This window comes from Leishmania braziliensis, chromosome 4 (assembly GCF_000002845.2).
Source record: "Leishmania braziliensis MHOM/BR/75/M2904 complete genome, chromosome 4".
Classification (NCBI taxonomy): domain Eukaryota; phylum Euglenozoa; class Kinetoplastea; order Trypanosomatida; family Trypanosomatidae; genus Leishmania; species Leishmania braziliensis.
This window is the reverse complement of record NC_009297.2, coordinates 343,232-362,586: the sequence shown is the minus strand read 5'-3', so window position 1 is coordinate 362,586 and position 19,355 is coordinate 343,232. Positions and strand designations below refer to the sequence as shown.

General features: G+C 62.5%; 8 protein-coding genes across 8 annotated transcripts; all 8 read left to right on the top strand.

Moving 5' to 3' along the window:
• Positions 1-463: 463 nt before the first annotated feature.
• Positions 464-1,354, top strand: LBRM_04_1000 (conserved hypothetical protein; the record flags this gene model as incomplete). Its single annotated transcript, XM_001561733.2, has 1 exon — positions 464-1,354. One exon carries the CDS (start codon positions 464-466, stop codon positions 1,352-1,354), a length of 891 nt encoding a protein of 296 aa, XP_001561783.1.
• Positions 1,355-2,026: 672 nt separating this feature from the next.
• LBRM_04_0990 (conserved hypothetical protein) lies at positions 2,027-5,776 on the top strand (the record flags this gene model as incomplete). Its single annotated transcript, XM_001561732.2, has 1 exon — positions 2,027-5,776. One exon carries the CDS (start codon positions 2,027-2,029, stop codon positions 5,774-5,776), a length of 3,750 nt encoding a protein of 1,249 aa, XP_001561782.2.
• A 311-nt stretch (positions 5,777-6,087) lies between these two features.
• Positions 6,088-7,431, top strand: LBRM_04_0980 (hypothetical protein; the record flags this gene model as incomplete). The annotated part of the gene is made up of 1 exon (XM_001561731.1): positions 6,088-7,431. One exon carries the CDS (start codon positions 6,088-6,090, stop codon positions 7,429-7,431), a length of 1,344 nt encoding a protein of 447 aa, XP_001561781.1.
• Positions 7,432-8,397: 966 nt separating this feature from the next.
• Positions 8,398-9,921, top strand: LBRM_04_0970 (conserved hypothetical protein; the record flags this gene model as incomplete). The annotated part of the gene is made up of 1 exon (XM_001561730.1): positions 8,398-9,921. One exon carries the CDS (start codon positions 8,398-8,400, stop codon positions 9,919-9,921), a length of 1,524 nt encoding a protein of 507 aa, XP_001561780.1.
• An 845-nt stretch (positions 9,922-10,766) lies between these two features.
• Positions 10,767-11,393, top strand: LBRM_04_0960 (putative adenylate kinase; the record flags this gene model as incomplete). Its single annotated transcript, XM_001561729.1, has 1 exon — positions 10,767-11,393. The coding sequence occupies one exon, from the start codon at positions 10,767-10,769 to the stop codon at positions 11,391-11,393; it is 627 nt and encodes a 208-aa protein (XP_001561779.1).
• An 857-nt stretch (positions 11,394-12,250) lies between these two features.
• On the top strand, positions 12,251-12,892 carry LBRM_04_0950 (putative 60S ribosomal protein L10; the record flags this gene model as incomplete). The annotated part of the gene is made up of 1 exon (XM_001561728.1): positions 12,251-12,892. The coding sequence occupies one exon, from the start codon at positions 12,251-12,253 to the stop codon at positions 12,890-12,892; it is 642 nt and encodes a 213-aa protein (XP_001561778.1).
• An 895-nt stretch (positions 12,893-13,787) lies between these two features.
• Positions 13,788-16,289, top strand: LBRM_04_0940 (conserved hypothetical protein; the record flags this gene model as incomplete). The annotated part of the gene is made up of 1 exon (XM_001561727.1): positions 13,788-16,289. The coding sequence occupies one exon, from the start codon at positions 13,788-13,790 to the stop codon at positions 16,287-16,289; it is 2,502 nt and encodes an 833-aa protein (XP_001561777.1).
• A 714-nt stretch (positions 16,290-17,003) lies between these two features.
• LBRM_04_0930 (conserved hypothetical protein) lies at positions 17,004-18,932 on the top strand (the record flags this gene model as incomplete). Its single annotated transcript, XM_001561726.1, has 1 exon — positions 17,004-18,932. The coding sequence occupies one exon, from the start codon at positions 17,004-17,006 to the stop codon at positions 18,930-18,932; it is 1,929 nt and encodes a 642-aa protein (XP_001561776.1).
• Positions 18,933-19,355: the final 423 nt, after the last annotated feature.

Genomic DNA, 19,355 nt, shown 5'->3' with positions numbered 1-19,355 from the left:
GACGCCCTCCTTTCAAGTATTGGTGTTGCCTACACACTTATAAAATGCGTCTGCAGCCTCATCCCATGCGCGGCCCTCTCTCTCTCTCTCGTCTCTACAGTCTACTTCGCCTCTCTCTCTCTCCCACATTGTACCTTCTCGCTCCACCTTGACGCGTGGGACCAACTGACTCGCAGTCACGCGCGCACCCGCACCAGACAGCACGCTGCTTGCATAGAGGAAGAGAGCAGGCGATACACGATAGAGTCACGCAAGCGGTCTGTATCGAGCTCTCTTCTCTCCTCCGCCACCCACCCACCCCCCGGTGTTCTACCCAGCTACAACTGGGTAGAGCGTATCAGGGCGACGTCGCGTCTTGTCCCTCACTCCCCCACCCCTTTCGCTTGCGCGTCGGGTGTGTTTGATCTTTGGCTCCACTCCTCCGCCTCTCCCTCGCTCTGCAAGCGCGTGAGTGCCAACGCGGATGTCCTCAGACGCCGAGCTGGATGCGAAGCTCACCGAGCTGCTGCGACTCATGGTGAGTCGTCTGCCGAGCAACAAGACGCTGCCAACAGCGATCGTGCAGCAGCTTCTGCGCGCTAAGTACGGTGACACGTACCCCGAGGCGTATGTGGCCAGCCACTTGACCTTCATTAGCGATACAATCATGAAGCTCATGATAGAGAAGGAGAAGGCTGCGGCAGGAGTGACGGCGAACGGGGGCGCTAGTGAAGAGGAGGACGAGGATGACAGCAGCACATCAGACGAAGATGACTCTGACGAGGGGGATTCCGAAGAGGACGAGGAGGAGGATGGAGTATCCGGCTCCGATGATGACGACGACTTTGATTCCGATGAGGACGACGACGATGACGATGAGGACGATGACGATGACGATGACGACGGCGACAACACAGAGGAGCCGAAGAGGAAGAAAACACGAGAGGAGGTGGTGGAGGGGATTGCGGTAAAGGAGCAGCAGGGGCCTTCTGATCCCTCCTCGGCAACGTCCGTGGCCGAGCGCTGCAAGGCCATGGCAGAGTGCCTGCGCAAGCTGAGCTACCGCGTTCGAGGCCCCACCGCTGAGGAAAGCCTAGAGGAGTACCTGCAAAAGTTCCTGTCTGCCGAATTCGAGAAGCACGGCATGGACCCGAACAAGTACAGCAAGTCGGACATCAAGCGCTATCGCATCCAGCGGGAAGTGGAGCTTCTGCAGCAGGACGGAGCGAGTCTCAGTCTCGACCGCCGCAACCGTGCAGGCCGCGGCTTCGGTGACGTGACGCTCAGCAAGGAAGCAGGCGGCAGCGTCACAAGAGCCACCCCGTCTTCGGCAGCGGCATCGGCGCGGAAAACTTCGATGTTCCTCGATGATTAGCGGAACGATGCAGTGGCGGAGCACCTGTCGGACTCGCACACACCGCGCTCTCTCGTGCTTTCTCTCTTAGCTGTGGTTTACTTCCTCGCCTTCTGAAGTCGCAATAGGGCTGCGTCGGTTGTCGAGTCTGCGCCGGCGTGTGCGTGTGGGTGTGCGTGTGTGTGGAAGGGGGGGGGAGGTGCTTGTGGTCCTGCAGTGGACAGCCTGTTCTCAGCTCATGCCGTCACCTGCTTAATGGTGGTTGATTGACTCTGTTCCTCGTAACCCCATAGACGTTCTTACTCTACTCATCCCCAAATAAAAGACGCATCGACTCTTCCCGTGAGGAGGCGCATGTTTGCTTGGGAAGGGGGGGGTACGCACACCAGTGACCCCTGTCCTGCATTCGCCATCTCTCGTCTTCGCTGGCCCTTGACGTCCCCCTCCTAGTCTCTCCTTCTCCCTCCTCTTCTCTTCTACGCACACCCGTAGTCACGCTAACACCTAGGTCATCCGGTAGGGGCCCACGCGACTCACACGGTGGCGTCGCCTCTAACTGTGCGCCACGCCCTAGACAGAGGTCTCTGTGTCATCCTATACAAGTACGCATGCACTCAAACACTCCCTCACCCTCAGAGATACCAAGTAGTCTTCGCCCACCTGCGCCTGCGCCTCCCTCCTCTTTCCTATCGCATGCCGCAGCGCAATAATGAAGCCGTCGCGCCCGTTCAACAGGCACAAACGCCTTGGGACGATGGTAGCCTCTCCGATGACGGCGACGGCGAACTCTGCACAGTGCTGGAAGACGCATGGACGATGCAAGCCAGAAATCTTGGAAAAAGTCAGCCCACTGCAGCGACATCGCGCTCGAGGCTACCTGTCGCCGTGTCGCCGCCCAGCGGCCAGGACCACCCCCACCCACGCGACAACGCGAGCGCCGACTTGTGCGAGACAAGGCAAACGCAGGAGCTCAGGGACGACTTCTTTGCCCTCTATACATCGCAGTCAGCTGCTGAGTCCCCAAATGATCGCCGTGGTCGCGGCGGTATGACAGGCTCGGCCGCCAGCTTGTCTGCGGCAGCCGCCGACTCCAATGAAGACGGCAGTAGTTCGTGTCTCAGCGACCAGGAAGATGAAGGGACTGATCGCGACAACGCTATAAGCACGGACGTCGAGGTACGGGTGAGTCGAACCGATGACCATCACGCGCAGCAGTCGCAGTACGTGCCCGAGTGCGCCGATTATTTAGAGGAGGAAGACGGCATCGCCGACTCGACCGAGTCGCCGCTGGTATCAGAGCAGCCGGAGGAGGGATTCAAGGCCGAGACTCAACAGCTGCCAAGCCACTCGGGCACCATGCCCGCAATAGAGGCGCCGCGGCATCCGGAGTGTTGGCCCCACCCTCACCCGCCGCCCTTTTCCGCGCTTCCGCGTCCGTGTCAGACGCGCGTGACTTTCCACACGCAACGCTACGGTGCCTTTATCAAAGCCTACCTTGGCCTCTCCGACGTGGAGGTGGAGCAGGCGCAGCGGCGCGGCCGGGGTATTTGCATGATCGGAGTTCGCAAGGCGCCTCCATCGAGCTCGCACCTCGTCTCGAGCGCATCCTACATTACCCCTTTCACCCTAACCTCGTCATCATCCGCGGCAGCGGTGGCGAACAGTGGCGCCTACCAGCCTGTGCACCACCGCCACTCGCACCACGGCTTTGGCGAGCCGGTGAAAGTGCAGCGAACTTTTCTGCGTCACTCTGTGCTGGCAGTGGAGGGAGATGCCGTGTTCAGCGAGCTGATTGATCGGGCCGAGGTGCTGTACGCCACCGAGCAGCACAGACTCGACGCGGCGTGGAAGACATACGCACACAACACCGGTGCTGCCGGAGAAGACACAGCGGCGGCACCTGGCGCACCAGCACAGTCTCCGCTATACCCGCAGTTCCGCAAGCTGCCGCGAGTAGTGGAGCCGTACCTGCGCCCCAACGCTCGCTGCATCGCTCTCCACTATGGTCTCCCGGACCAGGCCAACTCTGATAGTAGCCCAGGCAGCGCCGGGAGGGGGGCCACCACCGACATGGCGGCCGCAAAGCAGGAAGGTGGCCAAGAGAAAGAGCGAATGCCACGCATGCATCACACGCACAGTGGAGCAGGGCGTCTGAACCCCTACCCCCGCGCGTCGCTGATGGCTGTTGTATGTACTACGCGGCTGGGGGAGGGTGAGGAAATTTACGTATCCCTGGAGTCGTACTACCGCTGCCTTGATGAGGTCTCCTGGTATCGGCGCTGCTACAGTGAGCTGAACAAGAGATACGCGTGCCCGGATGGCATTGGTACGCCGTGCACCGCTACTGCCGCTGAGGGCGACGGTGGTAGGACGGAGGCCACTGCTTGCCACGGTGACCTGATGGGTAATGTGTACACCGGTGTAAAGCGGTTCCCCGAGTGGCCGGCTGACCTGGCCTACTACCACGGCGTGGGAAGGCGGCATGCAAGCAGCGTCGCGGAAGGGGCCTTTCCCTTCACACTGGTTTCCCTCGGCCCGGCGCCGGAGCTGGGGGACAATCAGAAAGGCGTCGTCGCCTCCGCCTGGCTGCCCTATGGCACATGCCTCCTGTACTGCGGCCCCTCGGTCGCAGCGCGCAAGGTGGAGCGGCTCGTTAGCGAGCGAGCGCGGCGCGGTAGTAGCGCAGTCGACCCTATCGCCGCCCAGAATCAGACGCCGACCGAGCAGGAAGGGGATGAGGAGGATATCTCTTTTGCTTCTGACGACACCTACGCACTGGGGCTTGGGCGCCATGGCGTGTGCTTTGGCCAGGGCCTCACCCGCTACATTAACCACCGCTACAACACATCCCGCTTTGGCAACGTGGAGCTGTGCTCGGTGATACTATCTGTGCCTAGTGAGTTCGCCGGTGCACATGAGACGGCGGTGGGGACGCCGGCATCGACCGCGTCAACCCCTGCTGGTGGCACGGTGGGGCTGAGGAACGCGGGCGAGAAGCTTACCCTGAAGTCCACTGGCGCGAGCGCAACGTCGTCTCTGATTACCGAGGAGCAGCGTGCGCAGGTGGCGCGTGCCGCGACGGCGAAGCGACCCTACCGTCGACGTCGCGCGCAGCGGGCCAAGAAGGAGACGGCAGCCTCTGTCGCGGAGGCCAACGGTGCTGTTGTCGTCCCTGCCCCTACGGTGGCCGACGGTCTCGCCGCGCTGTACGCGAAGCCCAGGCGACGCCCGCCGCGTCGCCGCGCGCCGTGCCTCTTCCTCGAGGAGCGCAGCCTCTTCGTCACTGTCCCCTTTTTTTTGGCCACCACCGACATCCCGCCCGGCACGCCGCTGCTCGCCTGGACGTACGGCGAGGACTACGACGCTAAACTGGAGCGGCACGCAGTGGCCGACGGCTATGTGGTACCCTACGCCGATGCCGTGCTGCTCAACCGCCGCCTTGCAGCGACAGCCGCCATCTCGGCATCGTCACCAGCTACCGATTGTCGGTTCCAGCGCTACGGCGGCGATTACCGCTTTGCAGTCGGTGTAGGCGATATCGTATGGCGCCGGCGGCCCGTGCGTCTTGGTGTGCTGCCCTCCTCGGCCAACTGTGCTGGCGGCCACGACAGCGCTGATGTGTCTGTGCCACCCCCAGAGGAGGACCTCTTCGTTGTCGTACAAACGCTGCGGTCGAGTGTCGAGAGGGTCCTCCTGCGACCTCTGCAGCGCATCCCACTCACAAATCCGCAGCTCGGCAGGCTCTTAAGGGAGCAGCACCTAGACAACTACGTGTCCCCACACACCTCGAGTAACGCGCGACCGGGACTGCGGAAGGGGTGCCGACGAGTCGGTTGCCCGCCGTCAGCTAACTCGAAGCGACAACGAGCGGCGGCGCCGGCCTACGACTGGGCGGCGCACTGGGCAGTGTTTCGGCTGACAGACATCAGCGCCTTGGCACCAGCACCCTTCACTGCGGCATCGTCCAGCCTCACACCACACACCCTCGCCCGCTACGAGGAGGCACTGCGGACATGCGTGGTGGCGACAATCGATTCAGTGGGGCTGTTGCTTATGGACATCGACTACAGCGCCGTGCACTGCACCCGAGACACCAGCGGCGAGGCAGCCGACACGGTAGCGGCGCAGCTGACCGCGCGCGACTTGCAGGGGTCGACGACTCGACCATCAGCAGGTGGCAGGCGTAGCCTCAACGCGAAGCAAAGCTCCAGCCGCGGCGGTGAGGGCGAGACACACCGTCTTATCCTCGTTAACCTCGATGATCTGCACCACGCCACGTCACTAGTGCGGATGTCGCCAGGGCGGGCGGCAGCCGTGCCAGCGCTCTGCAACGGTCTGCTGTGGCCGCTCTACTGTATGTCACCAAGGCCGCTCACTGCTGCGGCGGCGGCGTTAGGTGCATCAGCCGACGTCCTTCGCACGCGCCCTGGCAGTTGCGTGTGACCGTACGCTTGTTTGTCGCTACGAACCCCCCCCCCATCCTTGTTTGTTTTATCAAGCCCAACACAGTCGTAGCGAACGCCGTGGTGCCATGGGGCACTTGGTGAGTGGCGCTCAATCTTGTCGCGCGCTCTCACGTGGACGCCTGTCCATTCCTCGATGCGGGTATACATGGATTGCCCGTGAGCTGTGCCCTCTGGGCACACACCGGCACACCATTCACTCGTCCCTCTCAACTGCCCCGTCTCCGACTTGTCCTTCTTTGGTCTTTTCCCTGCCTCACATCAGTCCCCTCTCCCTCCCTCTATGCAGGAATGTCCTCGACGATTCCGTGGTACTGCCGCTACGGCGTTCACGGCGACTTCACCAAGGAGGTAAACGTGGACGGCACTGTCGTCTATCGTACTCGTGAGCAACGGTGTGACTGTACGCCACCGCCACTTTGTTCACTTGCCTCGTCTATGGCGCACCCTCGTCCGCATCCACCGCAGCGAACGAGCCGGCGTGGCCGCGCCACTGGCATTGGTCGTGCGTACATAACGCCACCATGGCAGGATGCTCATGTGCCGTTGCCCCTTTCTGCAGCACCTCGTCCCCCTGGCGAGGTGGACGACATGCGCCTCCACGTCTTGGTGCCGCCGCTGGCGTTGGACAGCGCTGTCGGCGACTTCTATGCGGGCTATGTATCGTCCACATCGCATGACATCGCGGCAGCTTTGCCGTTCATCCCGGTCATCCAGGCTCAATCCACCCTGGCAGGGGTAGTGCCGTTCACGGCGGTTGGCGACCCTCCCTCTGCTGCCACAGGGCCTCTCGGCGTGGGCGGATGCAGTGATATGCTGCCGGGGACCACTTCACCTGCTCCACCGCTGCTGCAGCAGGGCCTACTGTCGCCATCGGTTCCTCCGCTAGCAGCTGCTGTTGCTGCTCCCTTACCAGTCTGCACCACCGAAAGTCATACTGTGGATCGGCTCTGTGGCTTTGTGTTCTGCCCGACGTGCGGCCAACGTGTCGCAGCGGCCGCTCCGGGCACTTCAGAGGCGGCGCAGCCCACGCCTGCGACGTGTCCGATGGGGCCGCACGTGGCACTTGATGGGGAACGCGGCACTCAAGCCCAAGGCGCTACTTTGGTGGGTCGTTTCTGCTTCCTCTGCGGCACTGACAAGCAGGCGCCCACTTGCGTAGCCGAAGCGTCCGTGCTGCCGCCGTCGCCATCACGACAGCAGCCGCCACTGGCCGCCACCGAAGGCCACACGATCAACGCCCCCACAAGGGATGAGGCGGGTGCCAGTCATACACTGTCGCCTCCGGCTGCAGGTGGGAATCCCGCTGCTGCGACATCAGCAACCACCACCACACCACCACCAGTGCCGACCGACGCCCGAGCTGCGCCCCCAGACCTTCACCTTGCACAGGATATGCTCACTGTGGACGAATTGATATCGCACCTGCTATCCAATGCAGCCGATAATGACGGGAAATTGCGGCCCCCGTGCGGGCTGCCACAGTGCCGCCTGTGCGATCCGTCCGCAGCGGCGCCGTCAGCCAACCCCTCGGCGTGGACGTTCCCACCATGGCGCTGCGGATTGTGGGGAACGGCACCGGTAATGTGCGGCAGCCCCGCCGTGGCCATCATCCACCATCACTATGCCAAGTAGACTCTCCCCCCTCTCCCCTTCTTTTGCTCCTTGCGTCGGAGCCCATCAACGTGCGCATCGCGTGCTCCCCACCTCTCTTCACGTCACTGCCGCGATGTCGGTGCTGCGTGACTATTAAATTCTCCCATCGCGTTGGGGGTGAGTGAGAGTGAGAGTGCAGGGGGGTGGGGTGGGGGCGGAGGGGACGAGGACGGAGGAGAGCGTCCGTGAAGGCGTGGTGATCTGTCTTGTCCGCTGTACCCCCCCCCCCGTCCCCACCTCCCTTGTCCTTAGCCTCTCACTCTAGCCTTCTCTCTCCTCCGCCTCCGTTGTTCTAGACTGGACTGCTCGTCCTCAGCCGTGCTTTTCTTTCGTTCTCCTTGGGCTCCGTGCGTGCACTTGTATCCCTTGAGACAGTCGCAATACTTCGCTTCCCCCCCCCCCCCTCTCCACCAGCCCACCGCCATCTCTGTCACACTACACAACGCAGTGTCAACACTTTACCTTCCCCTTTTCACGTGCCGGACTTGCCCTACGGGGTATTCGCATGGACGCTCCCCCCCCCCCCCACACACACACACACACTTGCAGTAAGCAAGACGTAGGCTGCACAATGCATCCTTGTCTGTGCTGCACACGGTCTGCAGGAACATTGCGGCCTTTACAGGAAGTGCAACAAGTCTGGTGTCTGCATCACCATGGAGGTGTAATGGAGTGACCCCCCCCCTCCCACACACGCACACACATACCCCTCTTACCGCCAAACTATCGACACCCGCTCACTCTCTCTCTCTTCCCTTCCCCTGGGCATGCACTGCTGCCCCTCTCTCACTGCACCCCCCCCCTCACTCGTTCGCTTTCTCGCGGCATTGCGTCGCATCAGTCGGCAGTACACACCCACGCCTGACGAGTTCGACAAAACATTTCATTTATTCGACGAAGCGCGCATTCGCACACACAGTCAAAACAGCTTGGGGCATTGTCACCATGCCCGGAGTAGTGTCACGCGACTACCGGGCCTCGTGGGAGATCCCCTATGACTTCCACCCCCGCATCCACGCCTACCCCCGATCTGCAAGCAGTGTCCGGGCTTACATGAACGCACCGTTGCCAGCCTTGACTTCGGCAGACGCCGCGACGGCACCAGAGCACCAACGGGGCAAGCGCGCATTGCGGCACTACTGCATTGGCCCACGTCCGCCAGCTGCAGCAGCTGCGGTCGCGGCATCGGGGACCGCACAGGCAGCGACGACAGGCACTGCTGCTAGTTCCTCTCGAATATCGGCCCCCGTTGTGCCGCAACAGCCGAAGACGCGCACCGGACGTCGTCCTGGACAAGCCTCGCAGGCAGCACCGACCTCCTCCCCAGCCAACGACGACAGCGCTGTAAAGGCGTCGCCCGCAGGTGTCCGGCCACCGACACCGCCACTACACACATCGGCCCAGGCAAGCGGCGAGGAGTGCGACATCAGCGCTCAGAGAACCGGTTTGCACCCCGCACGCTCTCCTGCGACCCCATGTTTCACCGACTGTCGCGTACCACAGAGGCCCATCAGTGCAGCGGTAGGGGTGGTGCGCCGCTTGCCATCGAGCCATCCTACATGGCGCTGTGGACGAAGTTGCGGTGCGCGGCCGCCCAACTCCACGTCGGTCACCGCCCCAGCCACAGCGGCAGCTGCTAGCCACACTCCATATCATCATCGAACAAAGCCGCATTACTCTCTAAGGCCCTCTTACGCTGCCTATCGTGCTCAGTGGCGGCGGCGCCCGGTCCCAATCATCCGCGTGGCGGATGAGTATCGTACCCCTCCAGCGGCGCGGGAGTACCGCCTCCATGCACGGCAGGTCCGACACGCATCTCGTGAGAACTTCGTGGAGGCGCTGGTGAGCTGCGTGGCCAGCGGAGGTCAGGAGGTGGTGCCCCATGGCGTCGTAAACGCCTTGACTGACACTCGAGACGCCCGCAGCTTTGACCCGTCGCTGCACAACTACAACGTCATGGTGATGGACGCCTTCCATGACAGCGTCGAGGAGCGGGCGGCACGGCTGCAGGCGACGGAGAATCGCATGTGGGAACGGATGATCCTGAACGTGGCCCCGCTGGAAGTTGCTCATCAGCATGTGGTGGAGGCTGGCGGGGTGTCAGTGCTGGACAGCGGGCACGTTAGCTCGCCGATTTGTATCTCTTCTGCTCTGGGAGCAGTGGATGCGTATGCGGCGGACCTGGATGGCGGCGTTGTAGAGGGAAACGAGGCGATAGCAGTGGTGGTGCGCCCCTTCCCCGATGAGCTCCTCGGTGATTCAGAGGCGCTGCGGGTGGCCGAGGCGCAACGACGATGGCCAAAAGGCCGCGAGTGGGACCGCCAAACGGCCATCCAGCGTGCCGTAGGCACCACGGCTCAGGAGGCCATCATTGACCTCGGCATCGATCCGCGGTACCGGCACCCTGGTGACCGCTTGGTGCGAGGGAAGCCAGCGTGTGTGCAGTCATGTTGCTGCATCAGTGAGTAATGGAGCCGCTCTCGCCGCTTTCTCCCAGGTGAGCTCCCCTTGCTTTGCCTTCACTCGAGATCTGCATGCGTGTTACGATGGACGTTAGACGACGGGTGGTGCGGGGCGGAGAGGAGGAAGAATGGGAAAAGGCAAGAGGTGCGTGCAGCGATTGTTTGCAGCCTCCTCCCTCCCCCAGTGCGTGCGTGTGTGGGGGGGAGGGGTGTGGGGGTGCCTGTCGGTCTGTCACCGCACGTGTGAGCCGCGTCTGTGCTGTTTTTTCTCTCGTTATAGGGCCTCCCCTCCTCCCCTCTCCCTACTTGGACGCCTTCAGGACGCCCTATGGCTCGGTCTTCTCTTTCCCCCACCACTACCACCACTGCCGCGTGGGGGCGTGGAGGAAAGGGAGGGGGCAACTTTCCCTCCTTCTCTCCCTCGATGACTGGGCGCCCTGTGTGCCTTCGCCTTTGAAAAGACACACGCCGACACGCGCACCAAGGCAAAGCGACGGTGACCGCATCGGCAGCCGACACGCGCCCCCTCTCTCCTTCTTCTCCTCGTGGAGCAGTCACTTTGGTAGGAATGGAGCGGGGCATTCTCATCCTCCGGCACCGGTGGACTGAGAGGGCGAGGAAGCAAAAGCAAACCGCGAGCGGAGATGCCTTGTGCAGCATCGGTGTGGGCAGGCGACCAATCCCGGTCTCCCTCGCTTTACCGTCTTGGCAGCCTCGCTTCGCCGTATAGTATCGCCGAGAACATCTTCTCCATTACCTTCCATCTCCCCCCCCCCCCTCCGCACCCCGCACTCTCGTACACCTCAGTATATACTCCAACACGATCCCTCTCATACGTGAATTGCATGCATCATGTCTGGCGCGGCTCCACAGCAGAGCGGTACGGCACCCCTGAAGGTGTTCTTCATCCTTGGTGGACCCGGCTCTGGCAAAGGCACGAACTGTGCACGTCTCGTGGAGAACTTTGGCTACACCCACTTTAGCGCCGGTGAGCTCCTGCGCGAGGCGGCACGCTCTGGCACGAGTGATGTGGCCAAGAAGATCGGTGAGATCATCCACTCTGGCAACATCGTGCCGAGCGAAATCACGGTAGAGCTCCTTAGACAGGCCATCGCCGACCACCCTAGTTCGGTTGGCTACGTCATCGACGGCTTCCCGCGCAAGGAGGATCAGGCGCGCATGTTTGAGGAGTCCATCGCCAAGGCCACAGGTATCGTCTACTACGACTGCAGCGAGGCCACCATGGAGGACCGCCTGCTCCTGCGCAGCGCCAACGCTGGTGAGAAGCGCGACGACGACGATGTAGAGACAATTCGGCATCGCTTCCGCGTCAACGTGCAGGAGTGCATGCCAGTCGTGGAAGCATACAAGGCGAATGGCCGCTGCCACGTCATTGACGCGAACCGCGACCGCAACACCGTCTACGCCGATACAGAGAAGGTATTCCTCGCGATGGGCGAGAAGCCTTTGAAGGCATAAGTGGATGAAGAGAGGGAGCGAGCTGAACTGACGCTGGGAGCACAGGCTATGTTCTGCGAGAGGAAGAAGAGACGCATCCCCACGCGCGTGCGGCTCTCACTCACTTGCTCTATCCCCCTTGACGGTGCTGATTGCATGGGAGTGCGTCCACGCGCCGCGGCGAGGTGTGGGCGCTCCTCTCCCTTTGGTTTTCTTGTGCTTATTACTTCTCTTCGCCATTTCTTCACCGTTCTTCTCTCGCATGTACGTGCGCTGCTGCGGTGGTGCCACCCTCCCCCCTCCTACCTCCCATGGAGCATTCATGCTAAACCGGCGATCCTTTCAGGTGAATCAGATTGGCGCTCCTTTGCCTCCACGCACGATCGTACCCGCGCATGCGCGTGCTTCGCTGCACTGCACTCTCTGTTTCAGCGCTTGAGAGAAAAAGAAGTGGTAAGTTGGCACCGCCTACCTCTCTCTGTTCGTCCACCCCCTTGTCCGTGCTGTCTCTTCCCCTTCCACTAGTTGTCGGCCATAATGCGGATGCTGCGAGACACGGTGGTAGTCTGTCTCTCTGTGAGGGCAGCTCTGGTGGCGCTGCTATGATTCATCGATGATTGCCTGCGTCGACATGCGGGAGTCTCTCAGCTTTTTCTTCGCTGGGGTCATCGTCATCGCTGCGGTTTCGCTTGCTCGATCCATTCCATCCTCGCACCTTCTCTCGCCCCCTTCCCCCTCCCTCTTCATCATTTTCACCCCTGCCCACCCACCCACCCACATATACACCCAGAGCAAGGGAGTTCGTTCCGACCTTGAAGGACACCTTCGTCGAGGACACCCCCTCCCCCCCCCCCACACACACACATCCTGGTGAAAGCATGGCCCGCCGTCCATCCCGCTGCTACCGGTTCTGCAAGAACAAGCCGTACCCGAAGTCGCGCTTCTGCCGCGGTGTGCCGGATCCGAAGATCCGCAACTTCGACATTGGCCGCCGTCGCGCCACCGTCGATGAGTTCCCGGTGTGCATCCACGTCGTGTCCCGCGAGCTGGAGCAGATCGCGTCCGAGGCGCTGGAGGCGGCCCGCATTCAGGCCAACAAGTACATGGTGAAGCGGGCCAACAAGGATGTGTTCCACATGCGCATCCGCGCCCACCCCTTCCACGTGCTGCGCATCAACAAGATGCTCTCCTGCGCCGGTGCCGATCGTCTGCAGACCGGCATGCGCGGTGCCTTCGGTAAGCCCAACGGCGTGTGCGCCCGCGTCCGCATCGGTCAGATCCTGCTGTCCATGCGCACCAAGGAGGCGTACGTGCCGCAGGCCTATGAGGCCCTGCGCCGCGCCAAGATGAAGTTCCCTGGCCGCCAGATCATCGTGACATCCAAGTACTGGGGCTTCACCAACATCCTGCGCACCGAGTACGAGGCTCTGCGCGACGCCGGCAAGCTCGAGCAGCGCGGCATCCACTGCAAGATGATCGTCCCCAAGGGCAAGATCACGATGCGCAACGTGATGGCGTAAGCTCGAGCAGCAGCGTGGAAACGTGGAGACACACGGGTGCGTGTGGGCTACTGCAGCGGCAGAGGATGAGCGTCGGACAAGCGTCCCTCTCGCCTGAGCACCACCTCTTTCTCTCTCTCTCCCTCTCTCCATCCGCGTGAGAGGCTCGATTTATTTGCATTCGTGCGTTGCGCTCTGTGATGAGCACTTTTCATTTCTGATTTAGCCCTCGACAAGCAAACCACCGTAAGAAATCAAAAGCGAGGGAATACGTGAGGTGGACCGCCCAGCTGGCATTCGCCTCACGTGCAGGATACACACACCAGTGTGCAAGAGGTTGTTCACGGCCCTCGTCTCTCTCTCTCTCCCCCACCCTCTCACGCACAGTCTCTGGATGAGGCTCATCGCTTCGGCGTCGTCTTGTGCACACGACGCGTTCTGTTGTGTGGGCGTGTAAGTGTTGTCTCCGTCGCGGCTTCTCTCTCCCACCGTGTTCAACGGATGCCTACCCGCTGGATGTGCGCGCACGCCTGAGTCTGCACGAACTCCCTCGCTCATTCTCTCTCTCTCTCTTGCCTCGTACGCCATGCCTCTCACACCTCCACGTTAGCGCTGCTTTTCTCTCTTTTTAGCGAACTTTGCCTTTCGCGCCCGAGCAGAGCGCGACTCAACGAAGACCCACTCTGAGCGCGTGACGGTGTTCGCACACCCGAGCTCTCTCCCTCCCGCCGCTGTGCACTCAGCGTAGGCGTGCCCCCCCTCCGCGCTCATAGACATCACGAAGACGTGCACACCGAGCCACACGTCTGCAGCTCGGCTCACCGCCTCAGGAGGTCTGTGGGTGCCCTATCGTGTTTTCTCTCTTTGGGCGCATTGATAAGCCCGCACCGCAGGGCTCGCGCATGCGTGCGCTTTCATGGCAACACTAGCCGCAGCGGTGGTGGCCACGAGCGAGGTCATGGACAGTGGCAATAGCGATGATGCCCAAACCAGCTCAAGCCTCAACAGTCGAAGCAGCAGCGTCGACTCTGCGCGCGCCGTAGCAGCTGCGCGTGCATACGACACCGCTGCCATCGCCATCATTCCTGGCCTCGTCGTACCACTCACGAGTGCCTCCTCCCAGGGTGGCTGTGCTGCCCTCGCGTCTGCTGTTGCCTCTTTACAAGCGTTAGCCGACACGGTGGGCATTGTGTTGGATCGGCTGGACAGGGCAGCAGCATCGCAGCAGCGGCGTCTCAACGCTGTTCAAGGTCGCATCTGCACCTGTGCCGGCTTCGTTGACCGCTTGCGAGGGCGACGCACGGCGACGCTACTGGAGAGCAAGCCTCGCTACCCTCAGCCCGTACCGCTCAAGTCCCGAGGCGGAGGGGGAGCGAAGGCGGCCAAGTCAAAGTGGGACGCACAGGGCAACGCAAATGATGCTGCTGCTGCTGCTGCCATACTCAGCGGCGTCCCCTCAGCACTCAGCACGGCTCATAGTCATCGCTTCCTACGTCCACGTCGCTCATCCCCGCTGCCACCAGTCGCACCTAGCTCCTGCAGCGAGTCCTCCACTGATGACTCCGGCGACGACGCCTCACAGCAGCCGCACCCGCTCTCCTACCAGGCACCGATGCGCACTGTTCCAGCTGTCCCCGCGCTCACCGCCCCCGAGCGAGCCACCGCTACAGCACACCACGTTTTAGTGCGGCGTGGCGACAGCGTCAGTGATTTCAGCAGACCTCTTCCGCCCGTGAATCCCGTCGCTGCCATGCGACTGGCAGAGTCGATGCCACTGGAGACGGTTCTCTTGGAAAGCGAGGACAGTAACGCCGTGTTAGTGGGGAACGGGGGCCGCGGCGAGGCAACTACTGGGCACGTGAACGAGCGGAGCATGTTGACGAACGCAGCCTCATCGCTGCCAGCTTCCTCCTCCTCTGCCCTTGCCTGGCAACCTCGCTCTCTGCCAGTCATGCGAAACGGGCAGACCATGCATAACGCGGGCGAGATGCCTCGCACACTCAGTGCCCTTGTAAGCTTCCCGGCACACCAGATGGCTTACCGGCATCTGGCGGCAGCAAACAGCAGCTGCGGTGGCAATGTCGGTAGCGCGATTGCGTCGGTGCAGCACGGCGCTCTCCTTCACAGCGACGCGTACAGCCCCGCAAGACGTACGACGACGGCGTGGCTGCACAGCGCCAGCATGGTGGAAATCGAGCTCGACTTCACTACACCGCTGCAGGCACAGCAGTACGCCTTCGTGCCTGGCGGCGACGCGGCGGCAGCGTCATCGCGGGCGCTGTTGCGGGACATGCCGCGAAACCTGCCGCTGCAGCATCTGGCCACAGTGCGCCGCTGGGACCACGGCGGCGGTGATCAGAAGCCTCGCATTGGCGGTAGCACCGGCTCCGAAGACGACGTGGACGAAGGTGTCGAAGAACGCGAGGACGACAGCAGCCCCCGGTGGCAACGCCGTACGTCACGTCGAGACCCGCGCAACCTCGAGACCATAGCCCCTAGCCAGCAGCAGCGACAGAGACGGGCTCATCGTCGCCACACCCTCGGCGACGACGGCACCGTGTCAGAGGGGAGTAATGACACTGCTGAGGAAGTGACCAGTGCCAGACACCGAGGACGTGAAAGCGGTCGAGCAAGACCCAAGCAACAGCAGACTTGCGAGACCAGCACCCAACCCACGGCCGCCGCGCCGTCCACTCTGCCTCCTGCGCCTCTACTGCAGGCACCACCACCGCCACCAGGGGTGACGCGCTCCACTACGGCACCACCACCGCCACCGCTCCCACAGGCGGCGTTGCTGCAAGGCAAGGCGAACCCGCCAATGTTTCCGTTAGGGAGCGGTGGGGGCGCACCTCAGCGCCTGCCACCACCGCCGCCGCCGCCGCCGAGCTTTTCAGCGGAGCTGAGGTCTGCTGTCGGAAGTCGTCCACCCCCGCCAGTGACGCAGGTCAAGATGGCGCCACCGCCGTCATCCACAGCACCGCCGCCGCCACCATTGCCACCGCCGCCGCCGCCGAGCTTGTCGCAACTCCCTGTTGGTGTGAGGCCAGATGGCGGTCGTCCGGTAGTCTCACCCCCGGTGCAACGTGCTCCTCCACCACCACCCCCACCCCCACCACCACCACCACCGCCATCCTCACAGAAACCCGCAGTCAGTGCCCTCACCTCTATGCTAGGCGAGCGCCGCAGGGTCCTGCATGGCGACGACTCAAGCAGCACCGGCAGTGACAGCGGTTTCAGCAACAAGAACACCGCTGCTCACGGGAAGCAGGCGGATAGCCCCGACTCGTTATCCTCTTCGACGTCTCCGCGTGCCAATCCTACTGTGCGAGGTCGGTTGGTGAATTCAGCGGTGCAACGGCTGCCACCACCGCCGCAGCTGGCCAGCAGCTCCTCTAGCGACGACGAAAGTGACTGGTGAAGGCGTGACGAGCAAACGGGGATGAAGATGGAATTCGACGCATGTGCGCAAGAGAGAGGGTGAGGGTTAGTGTCTTTCCCCACGCACCACACCACACCACACCACACCACACACCACCCCGCCGCTTCCCAGGCGGCCGGCGTGTGTGCTCACACGACGTCGGTGTGGACCTTTCCTTGTGTGCCACTGTAAGAGGGAGGCGGTGGTGGTGGTGAGAGGTACACGGTGGCACCTGCCTATCGCTCTGCGCGTGTTTCTCTCCCGGTGGTGGCGGTGGTGGTGTTGGCGTTTCCCTCCTCCCTCTCGGTGTCCGTGTGGATGATGGCAGCACGAGGGATGCAGAGAGCGCGGAGGTTCGGAAGTCGAGGTAAAAAGCGCAAAAAAAAAACTCATGGAGAAGGGCAGGCGTGCATATGTGTCTGTGGGTGTGAGGGGGAGGAGGGGAGGCAGACAGTGCGCATGCACGCCTGCGAGCTCGCTGCAACTCTCGCTGCCGCAGTCTCTCCATCAACTCCACCGTTCCTCTTTGCCTCTTCTCTCCCCCCCCCCCTCTCTGCCCTGCGCCTGTACATATAACATCAGGGACCCAGAAGCGACCGAGTACCCCCCTTTATCCCTCCCCCCCCCCCCCCCACCCAACCCATCACCAACCACTGTCATCGCCCTCGCAGACCTCGTCGCGCACCCCACACGCCCCTCCCCAGGCAGGCGACAATGCAAGACGCCAACGCCACCGGTTATGTGGCTGGGACAGTGGGCCCCTCTGCGTCCTCCGCGGCACAGCAGAGCACTGCCAGCAGCGCAACAACAGCGAACGTCGTCACGGCAGCGGACGGCACCGTGATGCTGGCGGCGCCGCTCGGACTGCAGTCGACGGTGCTTTCCCAGCCCTCCTTCTTTCCCTCCTTGGGCGAGGATTTTGGCGACGTCACCGAAGAGGGCGACATCCTCTTTCCAATCCTCGGTGACCCGTGGAGCCGCGTGCGGCGCGGCCAGTCGCCGTGCCGCCGCCTCCAATCAACGTCGACGACATCACCGCCGCAGTCGCCGCCCGCCCGCGAGGCCGTCACGGTGCCGGTGAGCCTGTGCTTCTCCACGACTTTGTGTATGCAGCCAGTGCTGACGTTACCGCGAAGGATGGGCGTGCTGATGGCCAGGGAGGTGTTCCGCGCCCTCATGTGCTTCCACAACGCCGCCGACTACAGCCTGAAGCAGGCGAACTTTCATGTAGGCGTGGGGCAACCGTCGGCATCCCTGCGACAGCCCTTAATGCGCCGCACTGTGGCGACGCTGAAGCCCAAATCGAACTACACAATTATTGCAGCTGTACCACTGAGCGAGGCGAGCACCTACGCACTGTCGGTGGCCGTAGACTACTGTGACCCGAGCGGGCGGCAGCGGCAGCTCACGTGGAGCACCACGTTCAAGGCGGAGCAGTCGATCATGGAAGTGCAGCCGAGGTGTCTGCGATATGTGCGGCCGATATGGACGGCAGACACCCAAGCAGACGTCGCTGGCGACTACAGGGAGTCCGAGTTGCGCTCGTCAGCGTTCACGCGTGCGTACGCGCACTATCAGCTGAGCATTGGCCTAAAGAACATGTCCAGCGTGCCGCTCCATCTCGTCGCCTCTGAATGGGTTCTGCCAAGCCTCACCAATCACCGCGGCGCGGCTGTTTTTTGTGAGGTGATGGGAAGCGATGGCCGCGTGGAACGCGCGAAGCTGCAAAACAGCGGCGGCACTACATCGGCCAGAGCAGGCAAATCGGATACACCCGCGCCGGTCCTCCTCATGCCAGGCGACACGCACTCGCTACTCTTCAAGGTTGGCATTCTCCTGGAGGAGCTGCGACACCCTACGGTGGTGCACGGCCGCGGCGGCGTCATGACACGTCTGCTGAGTCCTCGGCTCGCATCACTCGGACACGTCGAGTGGGCGTGGTGCCGCGCGAATGGAGAAACGGGAGCGGCGCAGAGCGCACTGCTGCGCGTTGAGCAGCTCTTGGCGGAGGCAGAGGTGGAGTTGCTCGTTACACACGTCACCGCCGAATCAGCGGCCCACCCTTCGACACCACCACCGTCGTCTAAGGCGACAGCTGCGGAGGTCGGTGACGCTGAGGCAGCTGATCGTCACCACCACCTGCCGTACGAGTGGGCACCCTCTGCGCCTCTCCTCGCTGGGTCGCCAGTCACGGCACACTTCACTGTGCTCAACCACAGCAACGTGCAGCGCTACGACGTGGCGGTTAAAGTTCGCGTAGAGCGTCTAGCGCCGCAGTGGCTCTACACAGGACCGACCGTGCGCCCACTCGGTCTTCTAGGCCCTGCAAGCAGCTTAGCTTTTTCTCTGACGCTCCTGCCATGGCAGGCAGGGTGGCTGAATATCTCGCGTGACGCCATCGAGCTCGTGGATGCCCGCATGTCGGAGACCGTCCTGTGGCCGCCGCCGGAGGCTGCCGTGCTGCAGCCCGTCTTGGCCAAGCACGCTGCCGCCCTCGGCGGAGCAGCCAGCAGCAGCGGCTACAAGGAAGACGCGAACGATGGTGCAACGCTGGCAGCGACAGCGCCGGCGATCGCGGCGGTACCCATGAAGGCCCTCCCGGCTGCCGATGCCAACCTGTTGTGCAATGCGTTGGTCCTCTGATGGCACACGGTGGGTGTGTGCGCATGTGCGTGCAGCGCGCGGAAGGCAAGTACGAAGAACAAGATGACGTCTTTCCCTAGCAAGCAGGTTGTGTGAGCAAGCATCTTGCTGATGCACTCATGAGTGGACTTTCCGAGCATGTGTCACGTGCCCAACAAGAAACGGTCACCACTACCACCGTCATCTTTCCTCGCTCCCGAGCCGTCTTCTGCGTCCCTTCCCCCTTGCGCTCCTCTTACCTCCTCTGCTGCCCTTCGGCCTTGCTCACACACCGGACACACCACTACACACACACACGGCACACACACACACACACACACACACACACACATCACTCATACCCGCCATCAGTGCATGGCGAGTGTTGCTCTCTTTTGCTTTGCCTGTCTACTCTTGTTGTCGTCGTGTTGGTCGCTGCCCCCC